The sequence below is a fragment of the Populus nigra genome, chromosome 12, assembly GCF_951802175.1.
Source record: "Populus nigra chromosome 12, ddPopNigr1.1, whole genome shotgun sequence".
Lineage (NCBI taxonomy): Eukaryota > Viridiplantae > Streptophyta > Magnoliopsida > Malpighiales > Salicaceae > Populus > Populus nigra.
The window spans coordinates 2,042,300-2,066,147 of record NC_084863.1 but is presented as its reverse complement, the minus strand read 5'-3'; the positions used below and the strand labels follow the sequence as shown (position 1 = coordinate 2,066,147).

General features: G+C 32.8%; 4 protein-coding genes across 6 annotated transcripts; 3 read left to right on the top strand and 1 right to left on the bottom strand.

The window, feature by feature from the left end:
* Window positions 1–1,109: 1,109 nt before the first annotated feature.
* On the top strand, window positions 1,110–3,376 carry LOC133669313 (acyl carrier protein 1, chloroplastic-like). 2 transcript variants are annotated; one of them, XM_062089406.1, is made up of 4 exons: window positions 1,110–1,263; window positions 1,810–1,923; window positions 2,559–2,681; window positions 3,052–3,376. In XM_062089406.1, the coding sequence occupies exons 1-4, from the start codon at window positions 1,213–1,215 to the stop codon at window positions 3,175–3,177; spliced, it is 414 nt and encodes a 137-aa protein (XP_061945390.1). In that variant the 5' UTR covers window positions 1,110–1,212; the 3' UTR covers window positions 3,178–3,376. The 2 variants fall into 2 exon arrangements, with proteins under 2 accessions (XP_061945390.1, XP_061945389.1); XM_062089405.1 differs by having other exon boundaries at window positions 2,556–2,681.
* Window positions 3,377–3,873: 497 nt separating this feature from the next.
* Window positions 3,874–7,528, bottom strand: LOC133670264 (protein CANDIDATE G-PROTEIN COUPLED RECEPTOR 2-like). The gene is made up of 6 exons (XM_062090791.1): window positions 7,051–7,528; window positions 5,282–5,473; window positions 4,766–4,928; window positions 4,569–4,671; window positions 4,375–4,456; window positions 3,874–4,239 (listed from the first exon to the last, which is right to left on the bottom strand). Exons 1-6 carry the CDS (start codon window positions 7,348–7,350, stop codon window positions 4,162–4,164), a joined length of 918 nt encoding a protein of 305 aa, XP_061946775.1. The 5' UTR covers window positions 7,351–7,528; the 3' UTR covers window positions 3,874–4,161.
* A 6,902-nt stretch (window positions 7,529–14,430) lies between these two features.
* Window positions 14,431–17,593, top strand: LOC133669160 (superoxide dismutase [Cu-Zn]). Of its 2 annotated transcripts, none has more exons than XM_062089200.1 (7): window positions 14,431–14,579; window positions 15,453–15,532; window positions 15,621–15,722; window positions 15,850–15,945; window positions 16,193–16,300; window positions 17,002–17,055; window positions 17,386–17,593. In XM_062089200.1, the coding sequence occupies exons 2-7, from the start codon at window positions 15,457–15,459 to the stop codon at window positions 17,406–17,408; spliced, it is 459 nt and encodes a 152-aa protein (XP_061945184.1). In that variant the 5' UTR covers window positions 14,431–14,579; window positions 15,453–15,456; the 3' UTR covers window positions 17,409–17,593. The 2 variants fall into 2 exon arrangements, with proteins under 2 accessions (XP_061945184.1, XP_061945183.1); XM_062089199.1 differs by having other exon boundaries at window positions 15,444–15,532.
* Window positions 17,594–19,711: 2,118 nt separating this feature from the next.
* On the top strand, window positions 19,712–22,839 carry LOC133669069 (uncharacterized). The gene is made up of 4 exons (XM_062089080.1): window positions 19,712–19,932; window positions 20,024–20,141; window positions 20,242–20,452; window positions 22,538–22,839. Exons 1-4 carry the CDS (start codon window positions 19,781–19,783, stop codon window positions 22,564–22,566), a joined length of 510 nt encoding a protein of 169 aa, XP_061945064.1. The 5' UTR covers window positions 19,712–19,780; the 3' UTR covers window positions 22,567–22,839.
* The last annotated feature ends 1,009 nt before the right edge of the window (window positions 22,840–23,848 follow it).

Genomic DNA, 23,848 nt, shown 5'->3' with positions numbered 1-23,848 from the left:
AACATCCCATCTGTAAATTACAGAAAAAGAAATTGGAGTATTAATGCACACGTGTAAAGTCCATTGCTTACTTGGCAACTGCCCAAACCTAGATTTCTCCGTCTCGACCAACCTCACTAATCCCTATGTATACAAATCCAACGGCTATTACAATCTGACGCCACCTGGCCTGGGTCACCAAACTGCTAGCTACTCCCCTTTCCTACTAGCCAATGAGAACTCCCCTTCTCTAAACCCAACTCTTCCTTTAGCATACCCAAAATAAAAATAAAAGGACCAATTATTTTTAGACCTTATAGATTGTACGACATTTCACTTTAGTCCATATAATCTAAAGTTTCTCTCTACCATGACATTTCTACTATCATTGAATGTGGCCTTGGTTGTTAAATACTTTCAAAAGGTCAATTTGTCACACCCTTTGATTTATTTATTTTTTTCTCTTATTTCCTCCTAACAAATCTCACTATTTATCAAATCTACTAGAAAATGCATAAAGTTTAAAAATATTTTTATGAGATAATTCAAGAATTTTACACACCATCATATGATCCCACCTGCTTGGTGTTCATTTGTTATTTTAATTTTTTTTAAAAAAAATTAGATTGGTATTTGATAAAATTCTAAAATTTACTTTAAAACCACTTGAAAGAAGAGAAAAAACCATATATTATATAAATAAATACATAGCTTAAGTAAACTAATGTGTATAAACTCAAAGATTAATTGTAATTATGTTTAAATGCTACATTTGTTCATGATTTTTTTGGTTGAGTGCTTTGGAATTTTCCACAACAATTAATAAAACGATATTTATATATTGAAAAATAAGTTTAATATATAAACTATTATTGTATAAATAAATAAAAATGAAAAATATTCCCGAGAAGGCCTAAAATAAAAATTCAACTCTAGCAATGGTAGTATATCATTATCGTTTCAATAGCATATCGTGGGTGTATTTGGAAACATCATATTTGATAATAGAAAACCGAAACTACAAGGACCAAAATAAATAAATTGGAATCAATAGGGGTCAATGTATAGTTTGCAATAAACAAAATCACACACATCCTTGACAATATCGAAATGAGACCACCTATAAATAACTATCAAATGTATTTCAAATTCACTCTTAGTTTTCTCCGTCTCTCTCCCACACACACGCACTACCCAAAGGCTTAGACTTTCTCTCGCTCTAGAGACTCTCTAATGGCAGCCTCCACAGGTTCTTTGATCTCCATGCAATCTCGTCCAGGAATGGTATGAAGCTCACTTGTCTAATGTCCTTTTGCATTATGGGCAAATGGAATTTTTTTTTGTATGGTTTTTGGATCTGTTGTTAAATTCAATCTCTTGATTTGATCTTGGAAGTTTGTTATTTGATATTTACCTTGCATGTGACTAGATATCTTTAGCTAATGATAAGAAATGTTTTTCTTTGTTCTTAGTGTAGTTTTAGTGTTTTCGCTGTATTGTTTTCATAAATATCGTGATCAATTTGTAGTCCTGTGAAATGTTAATTTGGATCTTTTTTAACTAGAGTTACATACATTTGGAAATATAGTTGTTAATTGGGATGTCCTTGTGAGATTAATAGTGGGCATGACATCTCTTGTCATCTTTAAATGGGCTATATTGTGACACACTGCAATTGCTTTGTACATGAAGCAAAAATCTCTTGATGGGTGTGAGTGATATCTGTTGTTCTATGTTCATAGGATTTTTTTGGCTATTGCTTTATGCCCCCTTTCTTGTTTATGCTATTGGTGATTGTCTAAAGCTTGTGCTTGGATCCTTGTTAAACAGGCTGCATCCAGGATCTCCGGTTTGAAGCCAGTTTCACTTTCAAATCAGGGAAGAAACACCCTGTCTTTTGGGTTGCGGTCTATGCCAGCTCGCCGCCTTCGGGTTTCATGCGCTGTATGTTTCTTGTTTTGAGTCTGCCTTAACATCTTATGGTTTTCGCTTGTACTGTCTTGTTTAGGGGAAGTGATCCGTTACATTTATTCTAGAAAATCAAACTTGATTGAAATGTTGCAACGTTTGGATGTTCTTCATTGTTTCTTTTGCCTTCTATCTTTTCTTGGTTGTTTGATATATTTTGATTTTGGAAATATGCTATAAACCTAGTAAAGGTGAACATATTGGCTAAGTGTTTTTTATTATTATTATTCTTTACAGCTAAGGGTTTTATTTAGCATCCGTTTCATGTAGATTGGAGACGTGCAGAAATGCCTAAAGCTAGATGCTTGATTAAAACAAGAATGCGCCCGCCTTTTATTTTCCTGCTCCTTAGATAAAACATGACTTGTCCTGAAAGAAATGCTATGTGTATATGTGATGTTTACCTATGTTATTCATCCGCATAACTTTGGAAAATAATATGGTATACTCCGATTTCTATAACCTTGTGAGGTCTGCTGCAAATAATTTTTACAAGGCCTATGATGTGGTTTGTCAATCTGATGATCCAATGTGTGATTGTTTGCAAATGTGCTAGTTGAATTTCTTCACTTGTATTCATCGATTATTTATCCTTTAATGTTCTTTAGCAGGCAAAACCTGAAACAATTGATAAGGTGTGTGAAATAGTGAAGAAACAGTTGGCATTATCAGATGAGATCCCTGTTACTGGGGAATCAAAGTTTTCAACACTTGGAGCAGATTCTCTTGATACGGTATCTTACAAATACATCTGAATGTTTTCTTTTGAAATATTTCAAGTACAATATTTACCTAAAGGTTCTTGTTTGTCTCGCCCATTCAACTATTGCTTAATTAGTAGATATTTTGTTTCCTAAAAGATCAAGTATGAATGGAAATCAGTTCTAAGCTTAAGCTGTTTATCCTGTTTCCCTTATCACTGGCTATGCGGGCGGTTCTGTTTTATGCCTTCCTGCCTTGTTTTTTGAGTTCAAAATGTTGTCTCCGTCTTTATTCTGTATTGGGGACTTCCTTAGTAAGGAAATAACCTGATAATATCATCTTAGTGTTTAAGTAGTTGTTTTTAGCATATGGTGATTTGTAATCACTCGCCACTTCTTTCAGGTTGAGATTGTGATGGGACTTGAGGAGGCATTTGGTATCAGCGTTGAAGAGGAGAGTGCCCAAAGCATCGCAACAGTTCAGGATGCTGCTGATCTTATTGAGAAGCTCGTTGAGAAGAAAGATTAGAAGAACCTGGAGATCATTTTTAGCCTGCACGCATGTTTCTTGTTAGTCTATTATAGATGGAATGCTTGGCAACCTTGTTGCGAACCCATTGTGTTTTGTTGGTTTCATCTAGAAAAACTCGTAAAGTTTCTAAGTTGTGAACTTGTTTTTTTATACACTTCGCGTTTCTTGCTTAATGCATCAAGTTTTTTACATGATATATTTTACATCTCATTATTGTTTTCCTCTCCTTTTCCTGCTTCATTTTCCTTTGGTGGGTGAATGAGTTGCGGAACCAACGGTTATCTCCGCGTATGCCATTGACAGCAGGCCAATATTTGCTTTCCAAGATTCAGGCCATATCAATTACACTCTGGTGCTTTAACCAGCCTGACAGTGAAATCCAATTTATACAGAGCCTTGATGTGATCAAGGTTCTGAAAATAGGACAGGAAAAATCACCATCTTCCCATATTAGCCACGCCAAACGCTAACCAACATCTTGTACTACCCAAGCCATAATAACCCTTCATGATCTGCTTGGAAATGCAGGTTAGCTTATATTTTTAAAAAATTTAAATTTTTTTGTTAAATTTTTTTTATATTTTAGATTAATTTGATATGCTCATCTTAAAAATAATTTTTAAAAAATAAAAAAAATCATTTTAATATATTTTAACATGAAAAATACTTTATAAAACCACCGCAACCACCAAATTTCCAAATAGACTCTTATTATACAGAAATTAGCAGGTCAAAGATCCTTGAGGCATTATACACTGTTGACATCAAATACAGAAAGGCAGATGCTAACATGTGCCCATTAGCATCCTGAAGGATCCAAACCCTAAAGATCCCTTCTACTAAGGTGGCACATCTACCATGAATGATCAAGTTGTACAGAATTGATCAAATCTCTTACATTTCAGAATTTATGCCTTCCAGAAGCATGCTTCTATTTACATTGTCCGTCATACTTACTTCCGGATGAAACAGTGCTAATTTTCAATCCCAGTCATCATCAAAGAAACCAGCATCTTTCATCTCTGAATAGTATACGCTCTCCAGATGCAAATCTTCCTCCTAAGGTCATCAAGGGAGCAACCACTAATTAATCACTGTTCTAGCATCTTACAACATCATGTTAAAAACAGAAGAACATAAATAATACAAACAAAAATGGGAAAATACGGAAATTGGACCAATGATTATGATTACCTGGAAAAAGTCTGCTAAAAAGGTTACATACAGAAGAGGAAGGTAAAAAGCATGGTAGCATACAATTGTTGTGCTGTACAACCTGCACAAGAAAAATTTAGCTAAAGGGAAAATAATGCACTTAGAGAACAAACTCCACAGTTACAGAAAGGTTTAAATGGAATAGTGTGATAAGGAGATTGGTACATAATTACCAGTAACCAAAACCAGTCCCATGTCCAGTAAGCGCAGAAGCAAACAGTGACAGTGCATTCAAGATGAACATAATGACAATGTACTTGTAGAATGCAGGTCTTGCTGTGATAAGGTAGACATACAAGGTCAAATGAAAACAGCTCTGAAATTGACTAGATATTAATTTTGCCAATATGCATGTTTTAGACTAACTTACCAGGTAACCTCTCCCTCCACTTGGAATGATACATGAACAGTATCAACCCATAAATAGCAGTCAGCACAAGCCTGTGGATAGCCCACAAGCTCCACTTCATGTGATGGGAATGCTCACTGCTATCAATGAACAAAGGAATCCCAAATCCAAAAAGGTAAAGAGCCTGTAAGGGAGAAAAAAAAAGAAGCAAAATGTAAAGCTCATTGCATCAATTTACTAGAGCCAAAGGTTTTAACAGATTAAATATCAGCATCATTCATTCCCTTTCTATATAAGCAAAAAAGCTCAGACAAGTATATTTTGCAGGCATTTCAAACTTGAGATTGGTGTTGGGGTTTGCATTTGTGTGACCATTCTAAAATAGGGAACAAGAATTATTTTAATTCACTGTTAATGCAACACATTAAAAAGAAGACTTAAACATCTCTTCCCTGACTGATGGTAGCATCCTTCGCAATGCCAGAAAAATGCCACTACTAACAGAACACAAAGATGTTTTCAGGAACAAAGAAATACCTTGAGGAGAATATCCAAACCAACAATGAGGGCCGAGAGACCAAAGGGCCGTGTCAAATCTTCCAATCCACCCACATAATTTCCTTGCAATAAGAAAGCAATCAAGCTTACTTCCAGAAACAGCATTCCTGATGTTGTAAACAATGATAAGATATTCCATGCTAATTCCTTTCCAGGAGTGCACTCCCATGCCTGAATCAACACAACAAAAGGTAATGTGACTGTAGTTTCCAAAGGGCATGGCAGGAGACGCAAGAAGAAGCTCCAAAGATTAAAGCCTTATCTGCAAATGACAATGATGGAAAACTACCTAGGACAAATCTGTATAGATATCACACACAGATGAACATCACTTGGTTGATTATTGCAAAAGCTGACTAATCTTATTTTACAATACCATGCAGACTTACACATTCTTAAGAAGGAACATGTCTGGTTAATTTACGTGGAGAGCTATATGAGCACCATTTAATAAGAATTTTTGTTTATTATGGCTTTGAAGGTCATAAATTTTGTTTCTCCTGTATCATTATTGCTTGGGATCTAGGAACTCATCTCAGATCTTCAAACGACTTCAACTTAATTTACATGTTCAATAATAAATGAGAATCAGATGAAACAAGATAGCTTCAAACTAAGTACTTCAGATAATAGAGAAAATGAACATGCCAGCCATCCCCTGAAAAAGATACTAGATGCAGCCAGACTAAAATATAGTTGCAACAGCCAACTAAATTCAGATTGCATCTTTCATTTTGTAACTGGTCATGATCACTTAGCACACTCAACCTTACATTATAGTTCCAACCGTCAATGCACAAGAAGATAATGTCATCCAAAAGATTAGCCATTAACACTTGAAAAAGTTTAGCACTCAACAGTAAGGCCACTGTTGTGGTACCTGCAAACAAGTTATATCATCTTTCCATATAACATCCTTTTGAATCTATAACATTTTAAATTGACATTTAAGCTTCTCTAGTGAAGAGAAAGGGCAATGTACAATGGACATAGACATACGCGTATTGACCCATGATAAAACAGTAAAGCTTATAACTTATAGAATGAAATCTAAATTCACCACTTTATGCATTTATGAACCATCAAAGATCAACCACATCAAGTAACGTTAACCATTTAACAATAGACAGAAACCGTATAATCATTAAGATTATATGGTAATTACACATACCAGAACTCCAAAAAGATTCAAATGAGATACGATCAAACTGCCAGCAATCAATAAGGGAAGAAAAGCTAACCTACCACTTTGATTATCCCTAGATTCTGCCTAACTAGCATCAACAATATGCACAAATGAATCAAAGTTAAAAAATTAACTACTTCCATTGATAGATGCGATGCTAAAAAAAAGAGTCACACGTATAGAATCAAACACATTCTAAATTTCTTTTTTAATCTTAAGCTTATCCAAAATGGTATACAAACAATTTGATCACAAACCTAAAAACAGCAACAAATAACATTGACCTTTCCACTAATTTGGAAAACCCACAAAGTAAAATGCCATTAAAAATCTAAAACAATGAAAAATATCAACACAAAATCCAGAAACACACAAACAAAATGATAATTCAACAACAAACCCATAAAGTTGAGAACTCTTGTAGAGACCCAATTAAGATTCCAATAAAACAGTGAAATGGGTATCCAAAATCAGAGCCAGAGATGCAATTAGCTTTCAAGAAACAAAAAATTAAATAATATAAAAAAACCCATTTGACTTTGAATTGAAGAAACCCACAAACCTGAAGGCAGGACCAAGCAAGGTTAAGCAAGCTACAAAGCCAGAGACTGCCATAATAAGCAATCATAATAGAAGATCTCCCATTTGAAAGCTTCCTAAAGCTCTTTTTAGCTTTAAATGCCAGATAAAGTACAAAAGCAAGAGAAGCCAAGATCAAAATCGCATTATGCAAAAACCCATGACATTCAAAGAGCCAATCATAAACACTTGACCCAACAAAGGTCCCTTCATTGAGAGTGGAATTAGGGTTTTGTGAGACGGGGATTTCTAACACAAGCCCCTTTCTATGGAGATTGGTCATTTTTTTCTAACAAATTTTCTTTATGGGGGTTAAAGAAAAGTCCTAATCTTGAATTTTTGTGGAGAATTATGTTATTGGGTTCTGTGGAAGCTGAATTGTTGAAGTCTTTGGATAGTTCCTTCTTTTTTTCCAGAGGGATTTGGCAGCAAGATCGAGGTTTTATGTGAAAAAACTTCAAAAAATAAAATATCAATTATATGACTTTTTGTTTTTATATTTTAAAAATACTTTTTTTTTATTTGAATTTTTTTATATTTCCATATAATTTTAATATATTAATATTAAAAATATATTTTTTTAATTTTAAAATATTTTTTTAAAAAAACAATAAATTTGATAATGGTCATTGGATTCCACGGAAATAACAATAATACCCCAACAGTCAAGCTATTGATTTTTAAAATGAGAGGCATAATTATAAAAATATTGTTAACATGTGTCTTAAAATATAATATTTTTACAATAATGTTTTTGGAATGGGAGGCATACTTATAAAAATATTGTTTCAATAGTAATAATATAATAATTTCATTCCAATTTTTAGTTTTTTTTATACTTTATATTTTATATTATCTGTTTCAAGGTATGCGCGTATAATATATTTAATATTATCATTCAAAGCTATAGAAAAAAAAGAAAAGAAATTCTTGGACTAATTATCGTTTTAGTTCTTAAAGATTTTGTGGCATGTTAATATTTGTTTAGAGGTTTGGAAGAAAAAAAATTGAGAAAAAAAGATAAAAAAAAGTGGGGGAAGTGGATATTTCTCGAGGTTTCGTTAGCTTATTGAGCGATGAAAAAGAATAAGGAAAAGTCAACTAGTAGGTTCCTGGATCCTACATGATAAAATTGATGTTAAAATCATAGAAGGTAATAAAATAAAATATTAATCATTGAAATGGACATTGAGATCATCCCCAAGAAATGTGTAGAGGACCCAGTAGTGTTATTATACCAGTTGAATGCCTGAAAGTCCAAGCCATTCAAAATATAGGGACCAAAATCAACTCAATGATTTTGGTCAATGGTGACTTAATTAGTCGGTTTGATTGATTTTTTTAACATAAAAATGCACATAATTCTTCAACAATCAAGTTCATCTTCATCTCTAATCAATCTGGTTAGTTCTATTCTCTCTATATTTTCAAATGTAGAATATAATGTGATCAAATTGTTTTCTTTTGAATTTTTGGCTTGCCAATGTAATAGTATTTTGTTTTAGATGGTATGGAACATAGGATGAAGCCAGTATATCCAAGGCAAAGGAGCAGGGAAGGAATGCCGTGGATACCATTGATGTCCCCACTGCGTCTGCACCATGCTCGGTCAGGATCAGCTGGGGCGGCTAACAATATGAAGAAAGCACAAACAAAGGCGGCGGCGCAGTTGCTTGCACAGGTGATGTCACACCAGACAGCTGATGATGATGACAATGAAGATGATTATCTTTCTTATGATTATCAACTAAGCGGCATTGGAAGCATGGGGCCTGCTGGTGGGAGAAGAATGCAGCCTCGGTAGCCAATGGTAATTTGAAGGTTTTTCATTTCTCGGATAGAATTATGCTTGTCAAGCAAGTGTTAGAAAATACAAAAATGAAGCATGACTTTTCGCTTACTTGAACTTGGCCTCAAATGGGAGGGATTATTTTTTTTGAAATATTGAATACTTGATTTCAAGAATTTGAAGTTCTTGATAAAATTCTGCATGCCCAAGTTAGTATTAGGCAAGAACTGTGATCTTGGGTGGATAAGTTTTGCTGGGAGTATGGGAGTGTAAATGCGTAAGTGTATGGTAACCTTCTTGATCTGTATCTTAGAAGATTATGCAGTTGAGATATGGCACTTGTCACCTCTTTTAAATGGATTGGAAATTTTAAGAATTTGGCTGCTTGATTTGATTTGATTTAAATTGGAAGAGTTTCAAAGATAGCTTCAAATGTTGAAATGCTTATGACAAAACTCATTGATGAAGACGATGATTATTCAAGTAGTAGCAGCAGCTTGTGTTACCATCAGTTTTCCTCGCATTTGCATATCGGTTTTGAACTTCATTCGAATACCATCACCATTTTTTGCTGATTTTGGCAATGGGCTCCTATGCATGACCGATCCTTTGAAACTTTTTTGTTTTTTGTTTTTGAGGGGATAAGTACTGGAAATGTGTATGTTCTAGTATTGATTATGTTATGAATTGCAGACCAAACGAGCAGCTCGAGTTCATGTGCCCGCGAAGACATACCAAACAGCTGACGAGGACAGTGATGTGCCTGCGAAGACATACCAACCAGCTCAAGTTCCTGTGCCCGCAAAGGCAGACCAACCTGTTGAAGAAGACAGCGGTGCGCTTGCGAAGACAAACCAACCAGCTCAAGCTCGTGTGCCTGCAAAGACATACCAACCAGTTGACGAGGACAGTGGTCATGATGAATCTATACATGATTATGGCTCCAGATCTGGTGGGTGAGCATTAGAGTGCTGGTGGAAAGTCAATGCCATCGCAGTCTCCTATGGTGATTAGCTACTAAAGTATTGCATGCTCGTAATATTGATAGATTTTTGCTTGTAAAACTTGTTTTATAGATGAGTTCTGGAGCTAAAAATCTAATTAGAGATATGATGTTTGATGCTGATTATCCTTAATTATCAATGTTATTCTAAATGTGTAGTAGTGTATGCTCAGATTTTTCCACATTTCAACTTTTTTGCTAGATAGTAATCGAAAAAACATGGAAGACTTTGCTTTTTTGGAGATCCCATTAATTGTTAGTGAATGTTATTGCAGATTGATATGCTACAGGAATAAATGAAAGTTTAGCTGACAAGGCTAGTAGTCTTGTCACTGCTGTTGGATTAACATATCGTACCATACTGTTGGCTAAAACAGAATATATAGTGAAATCTCTGCGTAGCAAGCTATAGTTGATGCAGAAATTGTTAGTTGATTTATGCAAAAATCTTTTTGGTTTTCGTATTCAGGTGGACAAGCATGTGATGTTTAGATTTATGAAATGATGATAGTAAAAAAAAAAAGAACGAATTCGCATCAATTTTATACTTCCAATTCATGTTCGTTAGTCCTCCACCCTTCTGAACTGGTTTAAGGAAGAACTCATAAATCTCTTCATTTTTTTTCAATTTCTCTTTCGGTATCCACATACAAGCATGGCTTACACATTTATGGAGAAGAAGCGTTTACAATTCTGGATCGATCACAGCAGGCGGTCTTCCTCGTCACAGGATGCAATTGATGGTAATCCCTCCTCTATCAGACACACACAGGCACATGCACGCACACATGTACTTATTGAACCCAGTCATCTTCCTTCCCATGTTAATCAGCCTGCTACTTTTAATCTTGAACACAGAATTTCTCTCTCGCAGTCTTCCTTCTGATTTATTTGGTTATGACTCGTTTCCATGCACAGTTTACCGAGGACTGATGGAGCTCAGGAAATAGGGCATTAGAACCAACCGTGGCGAGCCTCTCGGGAAGGGCTCGAGGTTGACTCCAGCTTTGCCAATCTTGAGTCCGACCTCTGTTGAAAATACTCATTGCAAGCTGGAAATCTCCTCTTCATGTTCATACCAGCTAGCTAAAAAAAGCTTTTTGCTTCGTTCTGAGAGTTATGTCTCCAACTACCTTATTGTTGGCTCCGTACTACCTCCATTTATGTAAAATTCTGTATGGCAACAAGACATAACTGTAACCAAGCAAATTCGGTGGCCATTTAAAACGTAAGCATGCTTCCACTAGAGCAGTTTGGCAGTGGTTGGGGAAACTGGAAACTTGTTCTTTTTTAGCTGGCACGGTTTATATCTCAGGTCATGCATGTCATCGTGATATGACTTTGTTGTAATGAAAAGGAAAATGATAACACGGTAGTTTTTCTTGTTTTTAGTTTAAAAATATATTAAAATAATATATTTTTTATTTTTTTAAATTTATTTTTAATATTATTATACCAGAATAATATAAATAAAATAATTTTAATATTATGGTGCAACATGTTTTTATAAAAATTATTTTTAATTGAAAATGTATTAAAATAATGTTTTTAGATTTTTTTATACCTGTATATTAAAATCATTAAAAAAACTGAAAAAATATTGATTTAATACTTTTTCTAAGTAAATAGTTTAAAAAATATTAAAAAAAAGGCAAAAATAAACTCACCGCCATCATCGATTCAAAAGCATGCTCCTCTTTCAATTTCCAATGACAAGTGATATTTTTATTTTTATTTTTATTTTCATTTGTTTTGAGTGAGAAGCAGATGGATTTAATGTGGTGGTGATTCATAGTTTCATACCAGACAAGTAAGGGGCACGCACGAGCACATCAGCTGGTGGCTCCGGTGATCGAATTTGTCAGCCGTTGGATATGGTATCGCGGTGGTAGATATTATATTAAGAGCATGATTGGGAACGCGGTTTAACCCGCGTTCCTAAAAAATTTAAATTTTTTATTTTTATTAAAATTTAATATAGTTTGTATATTTTTGATGTGCTAATATTAAAAATAATTTTTTAAAAATAAAAAAATATCATTAACATACATTTTAGCATGAAAAGTTATTTAAAAAGCACCCGTAACCATACTGCCAAACAAGCTATAAATGAATGTCATTATCAGCTCCATAAATAACAAATTATTTAAGTTGTCTATCATGTGATATGATGATTAACCATAGATTCTCACCTAATCATTTAATTTCTTGGATAAATTGCAGTGAACTGTTTTCCCTTGTAGTTTTATTTTATAGTAACATTTTTACTAAGGTAGTTTTTGACACCGTGATACAGCCAATAATTATTGACCAGCTAGCAAAGAAGAGGACTTGGTATATTATATATTTTAATTGTGTTTTTCTACAACAAATCAGAAGAAATCAATTACCAATTTGACAATAAAAGCATGCAACCAAAAACGAAGTTTGAAAATTAAAAAATATATATATATATTGACTCGTGTTCCTTTTCTCCAAATATTGCAAATGTTTTTTTTTTCACAAGAAAAATTATAAACTTAAAATCTGATACATACCAGACGATATATTTTTAAAATATTAAGATAGTGATATATTTAATGACATACTGGATCAATTTGGAAAAATCTAGATTAACCAGAAAACTCATGACTCTGATCATGAAATTGTGATAGCACTGTATATATAAAAAACAAATTAAAATAAAATTAAAAAGCCTAATTCCAAACAACAAAATAATGAAGTGCAAAAGTGAAAAAAAATATATATATTCAATTTTAGAAACGGATCCAAAAAAGCAACGCTAACAAAATTAAGTAAACATGTCAAATCAACAACCCCAGTCATGAAAACAATATTACTCAATAGAAAACAAATAAAAATAATAATAAAGCAATTAAAAAATGTTTTAAAAAAACAAGAAAAAAAACCTTAGTCAACCTTTCGAATTCAAGACTCAAGTCATAAGACCGAGATAACTATATAAAAATAAAACTGAGAAAATTATATTTTTTTAAGTTAAGAGATAAATTTTTTTTGACATAATCTAAAAAATAATAATTTTATTTGTGTATGATTTTTTTAAAAAATAAGTTGTTTGATTTTATTCGAGTTAAGTTTTTTTATATTAAAAAAAAAAATGCCTTCTTTTAGCACAAAAGTTTAAGCTCGATGGACTAGCTCCGAGCCCAAAATCAAGGCATGTTCTTCTAGGTCAGCCTATTTATTTATTTATTTTTACTTGGTTAGGTATGCCTACCTTTTTTATATATAAAAAAAAACAAACGACATATTATTTAATTTGACAAACAATGTGTCACCTTTAGTTCCATCACAAACCATCTTAGGTGGTTGAAAAGTCAAGCCAATAATAATTTTGCTTTGAATAAAACTTGTTTTTAAATATTTATTTACCCAAAAACACATTAAAATAAACCCATTTATAGCCTCAAATTAGCAAAAAAATTTGATTTTAAAACCAAGAATTAACCCAAATCCAAAAACACTTCTCATGCCAAAATCTATTATTTTACTCAAGATGAAGGCTAAATAACACTTCATTCAAAAGAGCATATTGTACTAAGATCGACTATTTTCGTGGTTAGAATCAATGACAACCGGTATTTTCTCTTTTCTTAATTGAAATCCAGCAACATTTTCTCTCTTATCTCAATCTTAAGGGCTAAAAAGTTTTTTTAAAAAAACAAAGTTTTAGATCAAAAGTTAACTTTTAAAAAATAAAGGGATTGAAAATGTTTCTATTGAAAAGTATAAGGACTGAAATAAACTTTCCACGCCATTTTTTAAAGAGCCATTTGTTTATTTATTTTTCATTTTGGTCCCTTTTGTTTAATGTCATCCTTCCATAACAAATTAGAAATAATTGGCCACTAATTTTATAATTAAAGGACAAAATCAAAAAGAAAAAAAGTTTGATAACAAAAAATAATAAAAAGCAAAACTTTTACTACTCCAATCCATAGTGAATTGTGAGATGGAGCACAATAAATTTTGCTATAATAAAATGACCACACCTCTTATTTTTTTGCTAACATAATATAATGTTATATAGAAATCTTTAAATAAAATTTTCAAAGTAAAATAAAAAAAACTAATAAAAAAAATGATTGTCAAGACAATTTATTCTTGTGTTTTTATACACACACGTGAGACATTAGCGAGAGTGATATTTAGTTTTTAATAAAATATTATGGAAAATATCATTTCACAACTAATTTGTTTTTTATAATATTTTCCAACTAATTTTAGTTGAAGAGAGAAAAAATTGTTTACAAAAATGAAGAGATTAAAGATGCCAAATCGATTAAAAAAAGATCTCATTCTTGGCTCACCCTAGCTGATTTAAGATCCGGAAATAAAATATATAACATAAATACGGTATGTTTGTTTTTATATTTTAAAATTATTTTTAATAAAATTTAATTATTTTTATTTTAAATTAATTATTTTTAGTATTTTTAAATTATTTTAATATATTAATATCAAAAATAATTTTAATATATTAAATATATTTTTTAATAAAAATATTTTAAAAAATAACCATTAACCCAGCACTAGTAAATAAACACGAACGTCTCGCCAGACTCTGATTTGTCTAGTAATGAATCACATTTTTTTATAGAAGCGGTCAGAAACTTCTATCCACTCACTCTTCACTCTCTAACACATCAAACAAGCGTACTCTCTCTTTCTCTCTCTACAATTGAAGGGGTGCTCTGAGGTAAAGCTTCAATCTTTCCATTTTCTCCTTTACCTTTTCATTTGATCAAAATCGAAGGTGTTAGTTATTTTCTCATGATCGTTTGATCTTTATAAGAATCTTGTTTTTTTTTTTTTAAGTTTTATTATGCTTTGACTTCTTAAAGATTAGCCTTTTATGATTTGTCTGATGTGATAAAATTGTAGCAGCTTGATGATCATATGGCGATTACGTAGTTGTTGATTATTATGTGTTCTTTTTATTCTTAAAGTGTCGAGTCTATACTTAGATTTGGTTTTTTTTGTTGTTTCTGCTTGTGGGTTGTGTGATCTTTTCACAGATCTTTCTTGAGTTTTGTTTTGTAATCAAGGTAAACTACCTAGGTATTGTTAGACCTCAATTTTAGTGTTTTCTTTAAGATATAAAATTTTCTTGATCTTGTTTAGAACTTGTAGATAGAATAATCAAAGGGCATGAGAGAAAAATAAAGCTGTGTAAATTAGGAGCGGGATCGAAAAATGGGTATATTGTGTAAATTAGAGATACTTAATGATACTGAAACTACACTGATTTCTTATGGGATCATCAATTAGGTGCATTTATAGATTTATTTGATCAGTTTTGTGGGTTCTATAGCTTTAATTAGTGTGATTTAGTTGTTATAATTTATATGTGCTTGTGCTCTTATCTGAATTTTAGATTTTAAATTGGCTGTTTTGAGCTGTGGCCCTTTCTGTGTGTCTGTGGGTGCAATGTGCCTTTTGTTTTTTTATTTCTCTTGTTATATTTGGTCAGGTGCCATTCTTGCGAGATGCCGTGTTTGTGTTGATGTTTTTAAGAATTTAGGTTATTGTAGATGTCCAGTTTTAACACTTACTCTTTTAGATCACATAGAACAATGGTGAAGGCTGTTGCTGTTCTGAATAGCAGTGAAGGTGTTAAAGGCACCATCAACTTTACCCAAGAAGGAGATGGTAAGTGAAAGCTCCAATCAATTGGTCCTGCAATTTGTTTTGCTCATTTTTCTGTATAAACCATGATACCTGAGTCATTATTCTTCAGGTCCAACTACTGTAACTGGAAGCCTTTGTGGTCTTAAGCCAGGCCTTCATGGCTTCCATGTTCATGCCCTTGGAGACACCACAAATGGCTGCATGTCAACTGGTACTGCCATATAGCTGGATTTTTTCCCAAAAATGCTCAAGCGATAATTCAAAAGGAAGATTAAAGAATCTTCTTTTGTTTTCTCAACATTCTTTACTCTCAGCTACTTGGTATGTTCTGTTTGCAGGCCCGCATTTTAATCCTGTAGGCAAAGAGCATGGTGCCCCTGAGGATGAGAATCGTCATGCTGGTGATTTGGGAAATGTCACTGTTGGTGATGATGGTATGCATTACTGTCCATGTTGCTGTAAATAGTTTCTAAATTACCAGTATTGTTGTTTTTTAAAATGAGCTTCATAACAATATTACTTTATTTTAGTTGGTTTCTTTTTCCATATTTTTTTTGCACATTTTTAAATGAGTTTCTTGACTAAATTTCGAGAAAGCTTTTTTAGATAGGATTTGCCCTGTCAGTTAAGCTGGTCACATACTTGTCAGGTTAGTAACACTTCTGATTTTTGTGTGCTCAGGCACTGCTACTGTCTCAATCGTTGACAACCAGATTCCTCTTACTGGACCAAATTCCATTGTTGGAAGGGCTGTTGTTGTTCATGCAGATCCTGATGATCTTGGCAAGGGTAATTTATCAATATCTCCTTCAAGGACTATTCACTGATTTCTGTAATTGTTATATGTTCTCATTGATGAATGATGAGTGGACCTGGTACATAACAGTTTTGAATTTCTAGCTTTATGATTCTGGCTTCCTGTAAGAGAACAATGTAAGAGAACAATTTTGGAGAGCTCTTGTGGCTACTTCAAACTAACAGTTTCAATTGGTTTATTATAAAGAACACAGCCTGATACATTACCCTTCAATGTACTTTATCAAAATTAAACTGAACATAATTTGGTCAGCAAAAAAAATGCACTTGAACATGTTTTTTGGGGTCTGTGATTCACACAGCACAGCCTTATTGGAATTCTTGACTTAGATCTCTATCCTTTTCCAAGCAGAGCTTCAATTGCGATTAACCAGCATCATGACTCTTGTTATTGTAGTAATTGATAATTTATTCATGCATTTAGTAGTCTGGGTTGTAGCTAGAATGCTTCTTCCAGGCCATTTAATTCATTAGTGTTGCTAGTGCAGGATTTTAATTTCCATATTGTGTCCAAGGGGTTTGGGGGGTGCAGAGTAGGATGTGAAGATAATGTTTCTTTATACGTATATGGTTATATATGGACTTGTTTACGTTATTTTTGTCACATCTATTATTTTATTGTATCATTCTCTAATCAAAGTGATGTTCATTGATTATTGATTTTCTACATCCAGGAGGACATGAACTTAGCAAATCCACTGGTAATGCTGGTGGCAGAGTAGCATGTGGTAAGTAACAAGCTTATTGTGGACATTAAAGAAAATATCATGTTATGTTTGTGAACAATTTATGATATTGTTTCGAGTCTAACGAATCATCAATATGAGGTATTCAGAGTGTCCCTTGGTCATCATTCTCTCATTCATGATTTCATCATTTTGTCATATCATCTCATAATTGCGAAGGTTTAGAATATACTAAATTGTTCTTGTTAAGTCTTTGGCCTGTGTCCTGGCAAAAGGGTTTCTATCTTTCTTTCTTTTTTGTTGGCATGAACAGTTGTTTCCCTATTTTTGTGACATGGAAAATCATAATTGTTCCTATCATTCTTTGCGCAGGTGTTATTGGTTTGCAAGGTTGAACTACCTCACTCCACCGTAGTTTGTTAACAAATGCAGTTGCATATGTATCAACCCTCAGCTTCAGAGGATTCTGAATAAAAATATGGAAGCCTACTGTACTTTTTCGGTGGATTGGTTGTGTAATCTAAAAGTGTGTTCTGTTTGACCTCTTAAACTGAAGTTTTTCAGCAGCTTGGTTCCTTAATTGTTTGGTTCAAATTTTACGTGGGATGTTTACGCCGGGTCTGGCAAACTTTCATGGTTTCCACCCCACAGAAAAATATCCATAGAAGGGCTGTAGATACTCAAAAACCACAGATGACTTGCTGTTTCGGGCTGAACCGGCGATAGTATCTCAATCTGTCTCAAAAAAGGGAACAAAGAGGGGCTCTTTCTGTCACGTTCAAAAGCCTCAGCCCATCTTAAATTTCTCGGTTAAATACCAGCCGAGGTATGTCAGTCATGCGGGCCTCTTCTGCTTGAAAGCATTTCACTTTCTACGGCTCTGATGTCTGTCCTCTTCGTCGTCTCTGTTTCTCTTGTATAAGCTTATGTAACCTTAGATCTGCCCATCTCCACGATATAAGCTTATACGAGTTTTATCTTGCCGCGTGCATCAACAAATTATCATTTACGAAAAAACAAGACATGAAAATCTTGAGGGTAAACCGTCATCAGGTTTGTAGGGCAGGTCAAGTGCAAGGATTTGCCCACTGTTCAAGATTGACTTTGGTATTTTTCATATCCTTTAGAATTTTTTTTTTTAAAAAAACTACCTTGATCATCCTATAATTAAGTCTTTTTTAACACTAACCTACTGTATTTTTTTTTGAAAATTATAGCTCAAATAAGACGACCGGCATGCATAAGACAAACTTTAAGTTGTTTTTCCATTGTTTTTTATTTTGAAATAATCTTTAATTATTATAGAAATCCTCACTAATGATTACTATGGAGAAATCTTAATTTAGTTGATATTTGAATGCCGGATAGAATTATCAACTAATTTATTTTAGGGGTGCAATTTATCATTTATAGTTTTTTTCAATTAATTATTTGCTCTTTTTTTTAGCACCTACTTTTGTCACGGGTTATAACATACACAGACACGTCACCTAATACAAGGAATTAACAGGAAATTTTTAAATAGACAAAAAAGAAATCAATAACTTAAATATGTAAATTAAAAGCGAGATACTTTGATAATGATAATAATAATAAACTAAAAAAAACAAGTGAACACCAAGTATAAGATTTTACCTAAAATGCTCTCTCAACTTTCCCAACCCACCTTTAACACTATTAAAAATTGTCTAATACCAACAAGAAGAAGAAAAAATATCATAGATAAATTAAAATGATATTTATTGATAAAAAATCATGTTGTTGTTTCAGTTAGTAATAATCAACAAAAATAGTTTTATCAATCAATATCAAAGAAATTATAATGAGAATTCAAATGGTAAAAACAAGGGTAAATATTCTCTTATTAATTACATTAGCAAATCTAATGTGCTATTATTCTCGATGGAATCACCGATAATAATTTATTGTCACTATTTTTTATTGAGAAATCCATAGATAATATTAAAATTATAACCAGCAGCCCAATCCCTCTCTCCTTTTCTTAATTTGTTCTTCTTCTTCATTTTCTTTCTTTTTCTCTAACTAGAAAACAACACTTTTTTGTTTTTTTTTTGGTCATAAATCTAACTTTCATCATTACAAATCTAACCACCCCAACAATCGATTTCTCAATTTATATGTCTCAGTTTATTTTTTTTTTAAAATTTGCCGCATCAAACAAATAAATCTACTTATTTTTTTGTTGTGACCTATTTTTTATGTTAATATTTTGATAATTTTTTTGTAGAATGTGTAAGTCATTGGACAAGACATTTTTTTAAGTAATTACACCTTCTTCTCCATGTTTTTTTTTAATTTAAAAATAAAATAATAGTGAAAAACAAATTCACATATTATCCAAATCAAAATAAAATAAAATCTCAAGAGTGTATTAAACATATTCTGAATATTTTCAGACTAAATTGTGAGTCAACTTCGACTAAATTTATCCCCGGATAATGATACATTCCTGTATCAAAATGATGTATTCAAATTTTTTTAATAAAATCTCTCTAATATTAATCTCAATATTTGAAAAAAAAAATCAAGAAAGGAAAAAAAAAACAAAAACAAAAACAAATTCCAAGGATGACCCGGCATGATAACAAATTGACAACATGGGAGTTAAGAGCCAGGTAAACAGTAAAGTAGCCCAAATTTATTCCTTGTACCCAAAGCCCATATATCCCCTCTCTAAAACCCAGAAACAAAACAAACTGTAAAGCAGTTTGGTCGTCTCGGCGAGCGAAAAAGAGAGGCAAAAGAAATGGGACGAGAAGTATCAGAGAGTTGCATTGATAGTTTACTAACAGAAATGGTATCATCTTACTGCAATCGATTTTACTCTAACACTCCTGAACTCGCTGCCCGTCGGATCGAAGCTATCGGTTATCAAGTTGGGCATCAGCTCTCTGAACGGTACACCCGCCCTCATACACCCGATCGAACTCATTTTTCGTTTGATTTTATGTTCTTAAACTCTTTTCTGTTTGAATTTTGGTTTGGTTAGGTACACAATGGAACGGCCTCGTTTTACTGATCATTTAGAGGCAATTAAGTTCATATGCAAGGACTTCTGGTCTGAGTTGTTCAAGAAACAGATCGACAACTTGAAAACAAATCACAGAGTAAGTTTTTGTGTTAAATTTTATTTTTTTATTTGTTGGTTTTTGAATCTTATTATGGGTTTTTTGTGTTAAATGAGAAATTGGGTTTCTTTTTTGTAAGGGTACATTTGTTTTGCAAGATAATAAGTTTCGATGGCTATCTCGAATGTCGGGAGATCCATCGGTTGAGAATGGAACACAAGATCCTGAAAGCAAGGCTGCACAAGCAATGAGCATGTATTTGTATTTTCCTTGTGGGATTATAAGGGGTGCACTTTCGAATTTGGGGATTCCTTGTGCTGTTTCTGCTGATATATCCAGTCTTCCGGCTTGTGAGTATAACTGGATCTTGAGTCCTTGTTGCTGTTCTATTAAATTTGCATTTTGTTAATTTGGGATGGAATATTAAGATTTGGTGCGCTCATTAAGAGATGATAAAAGTTTAGATGTTAGGTGTGTAGACTGATGGTTTAGGGTTTTGGTTGAGGGGTAAATCTAAAGGTTATCAAGAAAATGGAACCTTAAGTTGTTGTTTTTTAATTTAGAAAGGTTAAGAATTGTGAGTGCCTTATTACCTCAAAGGAAGTTTTAGCTATTAGGTGTTTTATTTATGAAGTGAATTTGTTTTAAGAAATCTTGCTGTTGCTGAATTATCAAGTTGTGGAATTTGTACTCCTTGCATCCCAGTGGTTCTTTGGTTTTTTAAATTGTGTTTCATGAACACCTTTATAGCAGAGTTGGTTATTGATTTATCCTTCTTAATGTGATTGACTGAATTTTTCTAACTCTTATTCTTATCAAAGAAGGTTAGCTAAACCATGCCTTACACATATTCGTCTCATCTATGCACTTAATGTGATCAACTGAATTTTTCTAACTCCTCTTATTCTTATCAAAGAAGGTTAGCTAAACCATGCTTTACACATAGTCGTCCATCCTTAAGCTTCTGTTTTTGCTATGCCATCTATGCACTTAACATTGCAAACATATTTGTTCCTATTTGTTTCTTTGATTAGTCATGATTCATCACCATGTCTTTTCTTTGATCAGTCATGAGATTGATGAAATTCTTGACCTTTATTGTGTATTTACATCAGGTCATTGTCTAAACAAGCATTGTATTTAAACTGTTTAGCCTTTCTTTAGCCTGGCAAGTTTTTGGTTACCTCTCCCTCTCTCCATGTAGTCTTCTTAGCATTTAGCTCAAGGTTTGTTTTTTAAATTTTATTTCATCTAATAGGCTTATGATTACTGTAGCTTTATTTACTTTCAAGTTCCACCACTTTCTGTTTTTGAAAGTTCAAACAAATTTCTTAATAATATTTGGGCTATATGGCCACCTAGTGTTGATTTTCTCATGACCTTGCACGTAGACGCAGTCTCTTATTGCACTGCTTTGTTACTACGTGTCCATCTGAAAATGCTTTATTTGTTAATCATGAAGCTGGTAGCTCTTAATCCTCTGGTCCATCTGCCATCTCTTTTTTGTCTCCAGGTTCATATTTTGACAAAAATCCAGTGTTTTAATTGCTATCTCCTTGTGGTCATGAGAAAGTGAATTTGGTTCTCTTAACCAACTTCATATGAAAATATTCATCCAGTTTTCTAAAGCCTCATTGCTGACTCTTGTGTGTGTTAGTTATTTCTCTCTGTCGAAATACCATACAACAATAGATGGGTACATGTCCTGCTGGAGCCTTTTGTTCTGGATTTGGCTCTTGGAAGCAGCCTTTGAATATTTTCTCATTGTACTTTCTAGGCAGCCATATATTGCATAGATCTTTCTGCTTCCCTTGAATTTTATTTGCATTTCATCTCTGTTTGGGAAATTGAATTTGCTGATGTCTAAAATGATGATTAATAGGATTTGAAGTCATCTTATCATGGTATATTACCAACTTAAGTTTCATTGGTCTGCTCAAAGGCATTGATCAACACATTCTAAATTCGTTTCTAAATTCTGTATGTTTGTTTATTATTTTTTGCGTGGGTGCTGCGGCAACTGCTTGCCTTGCTACTTGCCCACATTTCTTTGAAAGAGTAAAGGCAACTTAAAACCTCTTTAGCTCGCTAAACCAAACACACGAAGGCATCCTGAATTTTTTGCCCTCTCTGTGGCTGTTAAAGTCACTCCCTTCTTGGACTGGTACCTACTGGTCAAAATTTATACATTAAATTCACCCTCTCTCCTTCCTTCATCCTCACGTTGTCACTATGCCAGCATCTTGGATGCCTTTTTAACCAGAACAGAAGTATAGACTGGCTTCAATTCGTGACAGATGTAGCAAGTTAATATAGCACGGGTCTTTAATCAAGTATTGAATTGATTGCCTCTAGCATTGCTCATGTTTGCATAAATAAACATGGGATTTTGAATAACAGTATCTCACCATTTCCGTGGCTATTCACATGAACAGGTTCATTTGTGATCCGTATAAAGGTTTGATCGGCAGACAACAAATGTGCATCCAAATCTGGCTTTGAAGTGTGTGCTTTCCACCAAATTAGATATATGGTTCCTCGTTTTTCCTCCTTGAAAATGTACTTGTCTGAGAATTTCTAAGCATCCCACAAAATATGTCCATAGTCAGCAGTGGAATATTTTCAGATGAATTCCTGTTACATGTATTCTTTTACGTGTAGAAGGTTATGTTGATATAATTGTTCTATTAAACACAGCTGGTTTTGCATTAATTAATGGCTTGATTGCTCCACTTAATACCTTTTTATTCACCAAGACAATTGTTAAGTTGGTATTCTCTTGATGTTTCTCAATCTGGGTTCTTAACTTCAGCAATACGTACACTAGAAACTGGTCTTGTTTTTGAGGTGCTCCAAGGAACGGATGGATTCTGGGACACTGATATTTTTGTTAATCATTGAGAATTTGTCTTTACAAATTGCAAAGTGATGATCCAGACATACAAATAACTGATGATTTTTTTTATAAGATTTACGTGCAAGAGCTTACAAATATCGCTGATACTTTTTTATTGAAAGACATTTATAGATATTTAAATATACAATAATCATCTTGAAATATGGTTAAATTACAGATATAACTAAAAAAATTAAATATTTGACAAGAACTCCCTTCGCATTTAAGAAAACATTACAGAAATATTCTCATATTCAAAATGCCCTTAATTACTATTTAAAAAGATAGTTAAAGTAAAAAATATAAAAAATAAAGGAAAAATATATAAAAAAATTGGGACATGATAAATTTTTAGTTCAAGGACAATATTAATGTCACTATTTAATTTCAGTCAATTTTGTTTTGAGTTTTGTTTTTTTTTTTAAATTCTCTCTCATTTTTTTACATTAATTTAATTAATCTTTTCCTAAATAGCAATTAAGGATATTTTAGATATAATTTTTTGATACCTTAACAAAGTAATTTACCCATATATATATATAAATATAATACTTGTGTGTGATTATTATTTATTTTATTGCTTACTTTCAATTGAAATTCTTGCATCAGAGACCATTTTTTAAAATTTCAATTTGCTGATGCATGGGATGACGATTTTGGATATATACGATTTAAATTTATCTTCTACTTAGGAGAGATATATGATAAAATGTAAATAACAACAGAGACATTTACTACATGACAAACAATCTTTTACGATAAAGGAGGAGGGACCATTTTCCGAGCAAGCAGTATTCTTTTCGGCTTCTTGGAGTTTTGAAGTCCACCCTGTGGAGCCTTTGCTTATCTT

Excerpts from the sequence above, each read along its gene's own strand:
- LOC133669313 (XM_062089405.1), top strand. The coding sequence starts at position 1,213 with ATGGCAGCCTCCACAGGTTCTTTGATCTCCATGCAATCTCGTCCAGGA. Across the intron at positions 1,264-1,809 it reads TGCAATCTCGTCCAGGAATG|GCTGCATCCAGGATCTCCGG; the intron begins GTATGAAGCTCA and ends CTTGTTAAACAG. Across the intron at positions 1,924-2,555 it reads GCCTTCGGGTTTCATGCGCT|CAGGCAAAACCTGAAACAAT; the intron begins GTATGTTTCTTG and ends AATGTTCTTTAG.
- LOC133670264 (XM_062090791.1), bottom strand. The coding sequence starts at position 7,350 with ATGACCAATCTCCATAGAAAGGGGCTTGTGTTAGAAATCCCCGTCTCA. Across the intron at positions 5,474-7,050 it reads TTGCTTGGTCCTGCCTTCAG|GCATGGGAGTGCACTCCTGG; the intron begins GTTTGTGGGTTT and ends GTGTTGATTCAG. Across the intron at positions 4,240-4,374 it reads TTTTAGCAGACTTTTTCCAG|GAGGAAGATTTGCATCTGGA; the intron begins GTAATCATAATC and ends TGATGACCTTAG.
- LOC133669160 (XM_062089200.1), top strand. The coding sequence starts at position 15,457 with ATGGTGAAGGCTGTTGCTGTTCTGAATAGCAGTGAAGGTGTTAAAGGC. Across the intron at positions 15,533-15,620 it reads CTTTACCCAAGAAGGAGATG|GTCCAACTACTGTAACTGGA; the intron begins GTAAGTGAAAGC and ends ATTATTCTTCAG. Across the intron at positions 16,301-17,001 it reads TCCTGATGATCTTGGCAAGG|GAGGACATGAACTTAGCAAA; the intron begins GTAATTTATCAA and ends TTCTACATCCAG.
- LOC133669069 (XM_062089080.1), top strand. The coding sequence starts at position 19,781 with ATGGGACGAGAAGTATCAGAGAGTTGCATTGATAGTTTACTAACAGAA. Across the intron at positions 20,142-20,241 it reads ACTTGAAAACAAATCACAGA|GGTACATTTGTTTTGCAAGA; the intron begins GTAAGTTTTTGT and ends CTTTTTTGTAAG. Across the intron at positions 20,453-22,537 it reads TATATCCAGTCTTCCGGCTT|GTTCATTTGTGATCCGTATA; the intron begins GTGAGTATAACT and ends TCACATGAACAG.